General features: G+C 42.6%; 1 protein-coding gene across 1 annotated transcript in view; it reads right to left on the bottom strand.

Moving 5' to 3' along the window:
- COPA (COPI coat complex subunit alpha) overlaps positions 1-13,429 on the bottom strand; it is a 42,466-nt gene that overhangs the window by 18,996 nt on the left and 10,041 nt on the right. The window contains exons 5-11 of the mRNA XM_002928440.4: positions 11,841-11,917; positions 10,997-11,106; positions 5,816-5,925; positions 4,344-4,443; positions 3,638-3,773; positions 3,029-3,111; positions 171-321 (exon numbers count right to left, since the gene is read on the bottom strand). Coding sequence (XP_002928486.1) covers positions 171-321; positions 3,029-3,111; positions 3,638-3,773; positions 4,344-4,443; positions 5,816-5,925; positions 10,997-11,106; positions 11,841-11,917 — 767 coding nt within the window. The remainder of the gene's footprint in view (positions 1-170; positions 322-3,028; positions 3,112-3,637; positions 3,774-4,343; positions 4,444-5,815; positions 5,926-10,996; positions 11,107-11,840; positions 11,918-13,429) is intronic.

Raw genomic sequence — 13,429 nt, 5'->3', positions numbered from 1 at the left:
CCTTGCCCACCATGCTCTTGGGGTTTAAACTGAGCAGCCTCCACAAGAGGGACTCAATCTGTGAGAGGAGATGAGATCCAAAATGCTGATGGAAGAAGAGTCCAGGTGGTTGGGTATCACCTCATGGTGACAGATGAGAGCGTCTGGAGGGAAGAACACGTATGATTTACCTCCGCAACTGCATCACAGCTACGTCTTTGGAGCTGTTGAAATCCAACTGACGTAAGAATCGGTCCTTGACGTAATGTAGCATGTTGCCATGAACAGCATAGGCTGGCCGTTCCCGTTCGAGTTTAAACACAATCATGCCACCATCATGGCCTAGGGCACAGGGAGAAGAGGAAAGAGTTAGCTGCAAGCAAGAAAGCAAGCTGGAAACAGGAGATACACAAGGACGAGGATTGCACATGCATGCTAAAAACCAAGATACCTAAATGCATCCTTTATTTGTCTAAATTCTCACAGTTCTTAGAATCTTTATTCAGATAAATCTCTGAATCCCTTCCTCATCCTCTAGATCATACCACCACATCTGGACACACCCTCCTCTGTGTTCTCCTAACACTTTGTACAAAGTTTCATTTTACCTAAAATAAGCAAACGGAATTTCTTCAAACTATAAGGCATCAGCACAGCAAACAATCATCAAGAGGAAAGGGATGAAAGAGCCTACTGAATGGAGAAAATATTTGTAAATCACATATCCAAAAAGGGCTTAATAGCCAAAATATATAAAGAACACAACTCAATATAAAAAAAGAAAGCCGCACAACAAAGAACCCAATTAAAAAATGGGCAGAGGACTTGAATAGACATTTTTAAAAGACACCGAGATGGCCAACAGACACATGAAAAGATGCTCAACATCACTGATCATCAGGGAGACGCGAATCAAAACCACAATGAGACATCAGCTCACACCTGTCAGAGTAGCTAGAATCAAAAAGACAAGAAATAACAAGTGTTGGGGAGGATGTGGAGAAAAGAGAACCCTTGAGCACTGTTGGTGGGAATGTAAATTGGTTGCAGCCACTATAAAAACAGTATGGAGACTTCTCAGAAACTTAAAAATAGAAATACCATATGATCCCGCAATTCCACTACTGGGTATCTATCTGAAGAAAACGAAAACACCAATTTGAAGAGATACATGCACTTCCACGTTCACCACAACATTACCTATAGCAGCCAAGATATGAAAGCAGTGTAAATGTCCGCTGATAAATGGATAAAGAAGATGTGTTCTACACACACACACACAGGCATATTACTTAGCTGTAAAAAGAATGGAATCTTGCCATTTACGACAACATAAATGGACTTATAGGAATTATGCTAAGTGAAATAAATCAGAACAGAGAATGACAAATACTATAAGATTTCATTTATATGTGGAATCTAAAAAACAAAACAAACAAAAATGAACACCACCACCACCACCACCACCACCACCACTATGGAAACAGACCACAGACATAGAGAACAAACTGGTAGTTACCAGAGGTTGGAAGTGGTGGAGAGTGATCAAAACAGGGAAAGGGAATCAAGAGGTAGAAGTACCCAGTTACAAGATAAGTAAGCCACGGCGATGTAATGTACAGCACAAGGAATACCGTCAATGATGTTGTAATAACTTCATGTGGTGACAGATGGTGACTAAACTCAATCATGAGGATTATCTATCTTGTAATATATAAAAATATCACATCACTATGATGTTCACCTGAAACTAAGAGGATACAGCAAGTCTACTATGCCTCAATTAAAAAAACAAAAAATAAAAAACCCTTCAGTACAGCACTTAACACCCTGCACGGTCATGGTCTAAGTCCACCAGCTCCACTACACCACGAGCTCCCTGAAGACAGAAATTAGAATCCTTTCCATCCTTCCCCCGTCCCTGGCATATAGCAAGAACATAAGAGGTTTTGTTGAATGAGGATGCTAGGTTAAAACCTTCCCAGGGGTGCCTGGGTGGCACAGCGGTTAAGCGTCTGCCTTCGGCTCAGGGCGTGATCCCGGCGTTACGGTATCGAGCCCCACATCAGGCTCCTCTGCTATGAGCCTGCTTCTTCCTCTCCCACTCCCCCTGCTTGTGTTCCCTCTCTCGCTGGCTGTCTCTATCTCTGTCAAATAAATAAATAAAATCTTTAAAAAAAAAAAAAAAGCCTTCCCAGTTGTTTTAAAAAATGTTTTGTTTTTTCCCTACTAGCATCAACCATCTCTCAGAGAAACCGATCTTTGTCCTCCTGGTCAGCTTCTCCACACATAAATGAGATCGTTCACTTCCCTACCCAGCACCTTCCGACAGCTCTCCACCCACTCAGAATAAAATCCTGACTCTAGCCCTGGTCCATAAGGCGCAGCACAGCGGGGCCTGCTCTTCCCTCCCACAACTCAGCCCCGACTCGCTGTGCCCCTCCTGGCCTCCGATACTGCACCTCTCATAGCACCATCGGCTTGTCACAGCCCTCACTGTCCTCAACACCCAACGTGAAGCAGCAGCGCCCGCACGCATCCCTCTCCACGCCCCTTCCTTTTGTTTAACTTTTCTTCAAAGCATCTTCCACGTGTTGTTTTACATACTTATTATGGTCTCTCTTCCCCTCACTACAAATAAAAGTTCCATCAAGTCGGGGACACTGCTTGAGGCACTGCTTTCACAGCAGCACCCAGTAGAGCCTGACGCTCAGTATGTATCTGCTAAACGGATGACGGAAACTCAGCCTCTAGCTCCTCAGTGCCTCTATCTGAGAACCCTGAGTGTCCGCCATTAGCTTCCTAACTGAACAAAGGGAAGGGGCCTTACTGTCAAATGGATCTGGGTGGAGAACGAACACTGAAAGAATGGTTCTCTAGGAAGGTAAGGGAGAGCAAAGGAGAGTAGAGAGTATCTCCTTTCTCTGAGAATCCTATTTCTCCCCGCCACCCTGCTATGCATCAGCCGGAGAGAAAGCTAATGGAGAATCACTCTCATGTCTTATAAACTTTGAACTTAAACAAGAGAAAAAGAAGAAATGGCCCTTACCTGCTGCAAATAGGTTCAGATTGGGGTGGGCAGCTAGGACCCAGAAACGATCGTGGTCCCTGCGGAAGGTCTGAACACCAGTCCTAAGAAAGCAAAAGGTACACAAAGGAAAATATTAGTTTCCGAGTAATCTTCAGCCTGTCACATACAAGAGCACTGAACACTGAGTGTAAGCCAGTACACTGATTACAGATTAAAGCAGGGACAGCAAATTACATATACTAAGTAAAGGGAGTCTTGATAAATTCTTCCAAAAGTAAGAGGAAACCCTGCTGACCCTACTATTTTGGTATTTCAGTTTCCCCTTACTCGTCATGACTTCCTGTTACACTACCTTCATTCCATATTTCTTATTTCTCTAATACTAAGAACATGCTTAAATTGGGAGGAGAAAAAGAATGCACATGGAAGATGTATTTGATGGGAGATCTGCAAATGCTGGCTGACCTCCAGGCCCCTCGAAGCTTTCGTAACATTGGATCTGACTTCTCCAAATGCTGAAGATGGAGAGACACACAGAAGCAGTCTAATCTAACTTTCAGGAGAGAGAATGAGAGAGAGGAGGGGCTTTCCCCTTGCTTGGGTCACACACCATCATAGCCCCCTTACCGCTTGGACATATCCCAGACTCGGATACTCTTGTCCTCAGAATTGCTGAGGATCAGCTCTTGGCGAGGATGGAAGACGGCACAAGACACATTGTTGTAATGACCACGGCAGGTGTCAACCTCCCATGCCTTTGACTCTGAAGGACCAGAGAGAATTAGATCATGACAACTCTACTACTACAAGTTCAGGATTTAGAAGTATGGCATCTCTAACCCAAAGCTAGGTGCTACTCCAAAATGCTTTACATAAGCAACTTCTAACAGGGCAATTTTTTCATTTAAGTCTCTGAATCTCTACGTTTCTTTGTTCTTTCATTCGGACCCTCCTACCAATGACAGCACCTCTTCTCCATCATTCTTCATCCTCTTACCCTGTCTTGTCACTAGCCGTCATGATGGAATAAATGTAAGTTCCATATGTTTTAGTCACCATTGTATCTCCAGAGCCTTGAACAATGATTAGTACAAAGCAGGTACCCAATAAATGTTTTCTGAATGTTTACTCTTAACTATGTTCAGAATCCTCAAAATCAGGATGCCTCACAAACAGGATAAAAGAGAACGGGTCAATTTTTATGCTCCTAGGATTAGCGTTAAGAACCTAAGGTAGGAAAAAGGATCACTAAGTCCAGAAGACCTGGCTACTTCACCTTGCTGGCCAGCAGTCGATTTTTTAGACACAGTGATACTGTCACTGGTCTACTCACCGTTCATGCGCCAGATCTTCACTTGACGGTCATCTGCCCCAGATACAATAAGGGGCATAGTGGGGTGGAAGGCAGCCCAGTTTACTCCACGATCATGACCCTGTGGAAAAAAAGCAGTGGTTCTTCTAAAATGGCTTTATAACTATTACTGAAAGCAAACTAAAGGGCCACACTGGTGGTTACTAAAAATGTCTCTGATTTTTACTCTTCCTGTGAAAAGACTCAAGGGATTATGCAATTCTAAGATATGAACATGAGAGTTACCATGTCAACCCATCCAATATTACACCCAAGTTCTCATGGCAATTCCCAAATCTTTCTACTCCCAAATTCAGTGCCATTTGCATCTGGGATACACTGCCTTGTTTTGTTGTCTACTTACATATTATTTCCCCAACTAATTATTAACATCACAAGAATAAAAACCAATTTTAAAACTTAACAAGGAAATGTGGTTGGGAAACTCTCAGATGAGTCCCAATACCCTTTTAGGAAATCTGCGAGGTCAAAACTATTTTTGTAATAATGTTAAGACATGATTTGCCTTTTTTCACTTTCATTCTCTCCTGAGGATAAAGTTTTCCAGAGGCTACGTGACATGACGTCATTCCTTTGATGGCTAATGGAATGTGTGCTTATATATTTTATGTTTTAAAAAGTTCTTAGTTTTAATTTCAGATATGGTAAAAAATGAAAGATAAAAATCACATACACAAGAAGTCTCTGGAGTCCTCAGTAAGTCTTAAGAGTATAAAGAGGTTATCAGAACACAAAGTTTAAGAACTTCTCCTTCATTTATATAGCTGTATTCGGTACTACAACACGATCACAGATAAGGTAGGTGCAAATCAGCAGTGTTTCAGAGAGACTTCATGCTGTGGCAAAACCCCCCTGGGTTTTGGAGTCCTATCCAAGTTCAAATCCTAGTTCTTCCATTTACTAGATACATGGAGATTTTGGTAAACTGCTCAATTTCTCTGAGTCTCAATTTTTTCATCTGTAAAACGAAGTTACTAATATCTACCTCAGCAGATAGCTGTGAGGATTAAATCAGATATTTTTACAAATCTAGTTTCTTTCTCTAATGCTTTTCTATTTTCTCACCACGCACACGAATTACTCACACATGGCTGGTCCTCAATAACTCCAATTCACTCACAACCCCAACCCCCATCCCAACGCTCACAAGAGGCATGTGGACGGCCTCTGCTCTGGGATAGTGATGGAGCCTATGCCAGCTTTCTCCCTCTCCCCCACTGGGTTTAGGAGCTAATGTGACTCTCCCTTAGGTGGCACAGAGGCTTCATTTCTTCTGGCTCACGGACTGTTCTGTTTCCAGTGCCTCCAAACAATGCCCGACATTTACTAAGCACCTCACAAATCTTTGTCGCAGGAACGAACAAACGAGTGGCGTACTGTCCCCGGTTCCCAGACAAGAGCCCAGCCCAGCCGGTGGCTGTGAAGATGAGTACCTCCAGCACGTGCTTCACCACCGCATCTGTCGTTCCAAACAGATCAACCCCAGTTATTCCTCTCACGTCGGACTCCACTGCACCAGGGGACAAGTTTTTTTTCCTTAGACCTTTGAAGGGTTGAGGAGTGGGATGGAAGACACAAAATAATGTTACCAAAAAGAACACAGTAACAGAGGCACAGGAAGGTACAGGGAGGGAGAGACTAATGTTGAAGAAAAAGAAGGGAAAAAGAAATCTAGAGAGACTGAAGAAAGAAGTCAAGAGCTCCTATCTCCTTCTAAAAATGTTCAAGATATTGAAGTACTTCCAGTAGCCCCTGTCTCCCTCCCTGAACACTTACCAGCCCTGATACTGGGATCCTCGCTCAGAGGACGGCAATCCAAATTTCTGACATGGCCAATTCCTCAGCAAGCCTCACCTCAAGAGCTGTCGACCTGAGATCATTTCTAGTCTTGACTGTTCGTGAAAAGTGGCTTAAAATGGTAAACCTCCCATTTCCACTTTCAACTTTATGACAACTGTAGCAACTTTTCTTCCATCATCTCAAAAACTTTTGAAAGGAAAACCATTTGGTGAAGTCACAGCTCTGGGCTTTTCAAACGGGAAGTTTCTCAGCAGCTCATGAGGTAGTTACAGAGCAGCTAAGGAAACAAGGCCTATTAAACACCAGACAGCTGTCTGGTGGAAGAGCGTAAAAGTCCAACTATGCAGAAAGTGTACTCTTCTATGTGACTCTGGGGCAGGGAACAAAATAATTTAAACCGTCATGGCCTTATCCACAACAGAACTTTATAATGTACTCTCTACAGAAAGACTGCCAGATCCATGTAATTTTTTTCCTTTAGATCATGACTAATAAAATCTAGTTAGGGTCAAAATAAATAAATAAATAAATAAAAATAAAACGGTCCTGTCCTCTTAAGCTCTTAAAAAGGCTGGTTACAGATCTGAATATGTGGATTTTGCCATTAAACCTTTTGGAGGCTGGTTTCACTGGGAGGAGTTGCCCATACTTTGAAAACAACAGAAAAAAGACACCAGGATAAGAAGAGTCTTACTTGTACAGGACCCAAACTCAGGGCTCAACTACACCTATCCTTAAACTGTGGTACACTCACAACCAAAGCTATGCTAACGATACAACTACTTTACATTAGAAAAGCACTTCATGATTTTCAAAGCACTCTCTAACAGATGTTCTCTAATTTGATCCTGATTAACAATCTTTGAGACAGGCAAGCAGGTATAATTATATACAAATAAGAAAATAGAATTGGGACTAAAATTCTATCTTTTGAAGTACTTGTGGGGGAAAGCGGAAATTCAAACTACTGGCAATTATAAAATAAAAAACAAGTATCCATAATTGGGGGGAAAAGAAAAGCCATTATTGAAAATAAAACCTAAGTCACTTTAAGCCTAAATGTTGGCCTCTGTTGGAAAATATAAACATTGAAGTTTAATGATTATATTTATCTTTGTTAGTTTAAAATGACAGTATTAATGTAATCTCTTTCAGTGGCACGCAGACACCAGCTCTGGGGAGGCAAGTGCTTAAAAGGGCCGGACGGTGTCAATCATCTCATCCCCTGTCCAAGATGAGCATTTAGTCAATAGCTGAGAGAAATAAAGCCGATGCCTTAAAAAAAATGCACTCTTTAAGGCTTCATAAATACATTAATGTCTCTTCTCACTTACTTCGCTTATCTGTTTAATGGGATCTGTCAACTTCTTCTAATGAGTCTGGTGTATGAAACAGATTCAAAGGAAGACAGAGAGACAGACAGCTGTGAGGAGCTTCACCTCCAATAAGCTTCAACAAACACATCATAAGGGAAGCCGTATGACAGAATGCAAGCCTTTGCTGCACTTGCTGTCATGATCCAGGAAAGGGGGAAGAGCCAAAACAGACAGATGAATAGTGACAGGCAGTGAAAAGATACTCAGAGAAGAAATACTTGAGCGTTTGACAAGCCACTCACTACAACTGAACGACAGATGGAAAATTTCTACAGCAGCTACTCAAATCCAGAGGGAAGGCAGTTCACTCTCAGACTGGACCAGTTTGACGCACGCTTCCCAATGGGGGCCAGGGGAAGTAGTAAAAAGAGAGGAATAAGGACAGGAACTGGCAGCAAATTAATACTTTTTTAGTTGTCATTTCAAAGATTAAGCCTGAATTACATGGGCTTGACATGCAAAGGTGTAAGCACATTAAGACAATTTAACTGTCAGTTTACTTGGAAGATCAAGCTAAAAAAGGTAACCTATCTTCTATATCTAGATTGTAAATATATTCTCTTTTAAACATACTTTGCCAGGCTAACAGAGAAGATTCAGGTTAAGTAAGCCCCATGGGGCTCAATTCTCATGGGACAGGTAAGAAGACAGGTTTTCCTTTAAAGATCTGTTTTTTATTGCATACTGGGCTCAGAGAGCTAGACATTCCAAACAATTAGAATTTTCAACAGTCCTTTAAATGTGAGGGTATTCATTCTCTGACTCAGAACTAACATTTCCTCTCTCGGAATTACTACCTCTGGTCCCTAACAGACCTGAAAGCTAATTCAGGTTCAGACTTATTTGAACCCAGGCAAAAATAACGCTGCTAAAAAGAGTATGATGATTTCCAGAAAGGGAAAGAATAAATATAAAAGTCTAACTCAAAGCTCCATTTGGTTAAAGACAAAAGCATCTCCTTTCATTCTGGTTAAGGGGTTACTGGAAGTCAAGAGAGCTGTGAGTAGAGAAGAACACTTAGAAACAGTAAAGACCATTCACATTAGTAGAGCAAGTCAGCACAAAACTCTCAGTATCACATATGCTAAGTAAGTACAGTGACTGCAATCATATTAGATAGTGACCCATGCACTGCACACATTCAAAAGCAAGTAGAAACCCCAACTGGGGTCGCACCCTCTCCCTCTCTTCTCGGATTTAAGGTCCTTAATTCTGATGCAAAAATAATCTCCAACCTACAAAAGTGAAGAAAAGGATTTCTTGCGTTGGGCATTTCAGGTGATTGGTGAGAATCCATCCACCTAACTGCCCCAATCGCTGTGGCTAGGCCCAGGCACCTGCGGTGCTAGCATCAGGGGACGTGACCAGCACCCTCAGAGCCGGCCGTAAGAGGCCCTTCTCAGAATTAAGCCCTAATGGCCAAAGCATCCCTTTACGCACGCAACGAATTAACTTCTTTATGATCTACAATGGCTTTAGCTACACACCATTCTCGTAAGAAGCGAGAAAACAGTCACTGGAAGTACTTGGGTAGTGCTCAAGTCTGTCACAGAGCTCTGGCTGGGAAACGCGAGTCTAAAGAACGGCTGCCGATCAGCAGGAACAGCATGAGCCGGACCCAAGCCCATCAGGCTCCTGCATCCAGAGACAGAGAGGGGCTTTGAATGTGTGCACAGTGAAACACCACGGCAAGCCACAGCAAGGTTACTGAGAGAGAAACAGGGAGCTCCCTGGCACTAGCGGCGAGGAGCAAGCACAGGCTCATGGTGCCTGCGCTCAACTCCTGTCGGCAAGGCTGGTCACATCTGGGTGTACTTCAAAAAGCCGCATCAGTCTGACGAAAAACTGCAATGGCAAGAGCCCTAGTGGAAAAAGAGTACAACTTTCCCATCTCCAACACAGTCCTGTTGATGCCATTCCCTTCTAATCCTGACCCTCTGAAAACCACAGAAAATTCTAGAAATTCTAAGATGAGCGTCATCACAATGGTTTGTCATGACACAGGACTCAGACTGTCATCCCCGAGTTAAAGACAACACAAAACATACACTAAGTTTCTGTCAAAAACTCCTCTTGTGGTTGGGAAGGGAAGGGGGCTGGAGAGATAGATAAGAGCATTTGTGTCACCTAAATTCGTTTTCAGCTCTTCAGACCTCTGCCAAAATACATATACATTAGAAAGCTGAAAAATTAAAAAACAAAAAACCAAAAAAACCCCCCAAAGGTTCTGCTCTCCCACTGTTCTCATCCGCCCCCGGCTGCTTTCTATGCTGCATGAATCTTAACCAGCTGTTATTACAACATTCCAAGTGCTGCACCCAGAAATCCCCATTTCTGACTTGCTATTCACTCGTGGCTTGTAAGAAGAACAAGTACCACACTGCTCCAGCCCCCCGTGTCACAAGGGAGCTGAGAAAAGCTACCACCTTGGCCACACGATTCAATGGGTGACGGCTTTACCACCACAAAGAACCAGGCCAAGGAACACTGAGGGGGCCTTCCTTTTATAGAACAAAACAAGTGTTTTGCAGCCTAGCCACTGACCTTCCACAGAACCCCAATCTCTAAGAATTCCAAAGGCAACAAACAAAGAGAGACAATTCAGCAAGTGATAAGTAAATTTTACTGGGCAGGGAACCACAGCATCTAGAGTTCCTTTTCCATATTCCAACTGTCCCCGAAGCACTGCCAGCCAGCCAGCCAGCCAGCCTGCCGGCCTGCCCACCTCACAGGAGCCATCCTCTCCCCGCATTTACACTCTCGACTTAGCAACTTCTCACATTTCCTCTACGTAGCACTAAACATTTAAACCCTTATCCCCAATCAAGATACATAAATGGTGAAAGGAGGGACTATCCCAACTATCCAAAATCTACAAATCTATTTTAATTTCTGGTCATTTTAATTTCTAGAAGTCTGCCCACTGAAAGGTGTTCTGGACATAAAAACCCCACTCTCCCCTGTGTTCCCTACGTTAGAAGAAATGGAGGGATATTCCCTATTTCTAAACGAGGTCCCAGGATACTAGAGTCCTGTTTCCCTGCATTGATCTATTCCTAAAGTTCGTTTTGGTGGAAGATGTTATTTCTTGTTTAACTTTACTGGAAGGCATGATTTTAATCAAATACTCCCAAGTATATAGTTTATATATCATACTACATACCAGTATCTAAATTTTAACTTCAAACTCTTCTAACTACAAAGTGAAATTTTCTTCAAGTTAAAAACACTTTCTAGGGCAGCCACTTTTCTCAGGAATACCGCTAACATGAAAAACCATCAAAAGCAGATTGAATACCCTCATAAGCAGAGATGCTATTACACGAGAACAGAATATTCTAACTTTTCCTGTTCTAAGCTAACTACCCTCACTATTTTAAGCAATTGCAGTTTTGCGCCAGACATGATTAGGCTGTCCCCTGAACTTGGGCAGCTCACCAGAAATATCCCAAACACGCACAGTCTGGTCCAGGCTGGCTGACACAACCAGGTCTTCTGAGGGGTGAAACTGAGCACACATTACATAATGGTTGTGTCCCGTTAACACACTGCAAGAAGAAAAAAGAAAGACAATACCAGATTAGAGGCAGGACTCAACAGACTCCTACACACTAAATACCACTTTCCATTTTTAACAGATAACAGACCCAAGTATTCTTTTTGGAGGCAAAGGCAAGTCATCCTAACAATTCTGAACTAGTAACAATAAGCAAGGTGAGCTGTTTTAACAACAGTCCCCTTCTTTCCTCTGATGCTTCAGCATTCAAATATTGCTCATTTCAGGAGACATGAGATTGCACAGCTCTCCTCTCATATTAAAAACATTCATATATCAAAATAAATGGAATCTTAGTAATTTATGCTGGAAACTACCAGTTAGATTTTGAAGGGATATCCCTCCTAAATGGCATCATTTTCAACGGTCCTTACGTCTTCGTGGAAAGCTCAAGACCTGAACACAAAAGAGGATGGAGGTCTAGACCCTGACTCAGGTTTCACAGGAACAGAACTGAAAACCAGCTAAAAGTTTTGTTCTGAAAGGTTAATGATAGGACCTCCCTTCCCTGGCAAGAAATGATCAGAAAATCCAGATTGACATATTACTAATAAGATTGCCTCTATATTTATCATTTTGTATATAAAAGCATCTTACAAATACAATCAGTAATTAATCAGCAGGCAGGGCCCACTAGGGAAGGGAAAGGACTGCTCTGAAGGGAAGCTCATTATGCAAACACAAGGCAGGACAGAGCCTCTCTCAGAGCCGCATCTCCTGCTTTACCAGACACAGGTTCTAGACTGCCAGTTCCACACTCGGATGGTCTGGTCATCTGAGGCGCTCAGGATCCAGGGATATTCCTGAAAGACAACCCAGAAAAAGGGTTTCAACACTAAACAAATGTGTTCTTTCGGGCTCTGTAACCATTCCTCTCCTTGCAGGAACCGCCCCCCCACACTGCTGGGCATCTCTTTGCCCTTTGCTAGGCAAAGGGACCATAGCTTCTGAGTCACAGCCTCACTCTCTCCTCCCCACCACTCTACCAACTTTTGCAACACTGGCACTTTCACCTGGAGATTTCGGCACGGAAGCCGGACAACGGCATAGAGGATTCTGAGAGGCAAAGAATATATATCATACTTTTACGTGTATGTGTGTGCAAACATGTATTTCTACTTATACACAGCTAGTCCTGTAAGTTAAGATCCTATGAAAGGATCTTCTCTCTTTCACTCTAGGATTAGAACACTGTTTTATGGTCTGACTCGTTGTCAGACCATCCAGTCTCAAAAAATTCCCATCTCAGGAACCAAAGCAGCAAACAACATGGAAAAACAATTTAGCTCTTTTAGAGTCTGTAAGCTCATTGAGAAAAGAAGGTATTTCTTATTCACAGTTGTATCTTCACTTAGTAAGATTTTGTATGTAAATCTTATTAAGTACAAGGCACACGTATACTTATTGAACCAAAAAAATAGAAGAAAGTTTTTCTAACTTTCCAACTGGACGGCAACTGGTTCTAGGCAGGTCTTCAACATATCCCTCACGCCGAGGACAAACAATCCCTGCTTCACAGACCATCTCATCGAGCAGTTATCATTCTCAAATGGTTTTCTTTTTTTTTAATTAATCACATCTATTTCTATTACTTACTTAACAGTTTCTTCCATCCATAAAATGGGGTTATTACCAACATTTTTGGGTCGAATGATTCTCTAAGGGGCCGTCCTGCACGTGGCGGGATGCTTAGCCACACACGTGGAGTCTGTGCACCAGAGGTCAGCAGCCATCATTCCCTAGGCCGTGACAACAAAAATGTGTCTGGACACCACCACGTCCTCTGGGGGGCAAAATCCCCCGTGGTTGAGAACCGTGGAAGAGGTACCTAAAACCATTTGGGCAGCTCAGCATTCCATTCACAAAGGCCACTTCCTCCTCCAATCACTCTAGACTTAAAATAAAAGCAAACACCACAGGGTCTTACACTGCACTTGATTTCTTCAAAGTCCCAGTAGTGCTGCAGGTAAAAATGTAGGATGAAAGGACTTAGAGAGCGGCCTTAATACAATGTATTTCCTCCATCTTGTTTTGTGCATTGAGAGATTTCTCACAAAGTGAAGTAGTCCTCCAGGATTAAGTGCCAGCAGGACGGCCTCATCAACACCAGCCACGAGCTCACAGCAAGGCGTGCACCGGCTCTGAGAATTTTCTTTTTCATCATGGCAAGTGTACTCATTAATCCCCATCCCCTATTTCACCTATCCCCCCACCCACCTCCCCTCTGGTAACCATCAGCTTGTTCTCTAGAGTTAAGAGTTTGTTTCTTGGTTTGTCTCTTTTTTTTTTTTTTCCTTCGCTCATTTGTTGTACTT

The sequence above is a fragment of the Ailuropoda melanoleuca genome, chromosome 8 (genome assembly GCF_002007445.2).
Source record: "Ailuropoda melanoleuca isolate Jingjing chromosome 8, ASM200744v2, whole genome shotgun sequence".
Lineage (NCBI taxonomy): Eukaryota > Metazoa > Chordata > Mammalia > Carnivora > Ursidae > Ailuropoda > Ailuropoda melanoleuca.
The sequence above is the reverse complement of the archived record's forward strand: the minus strand, read 5'-3'. Positions and strand labels throughout refer to the sequence as shown.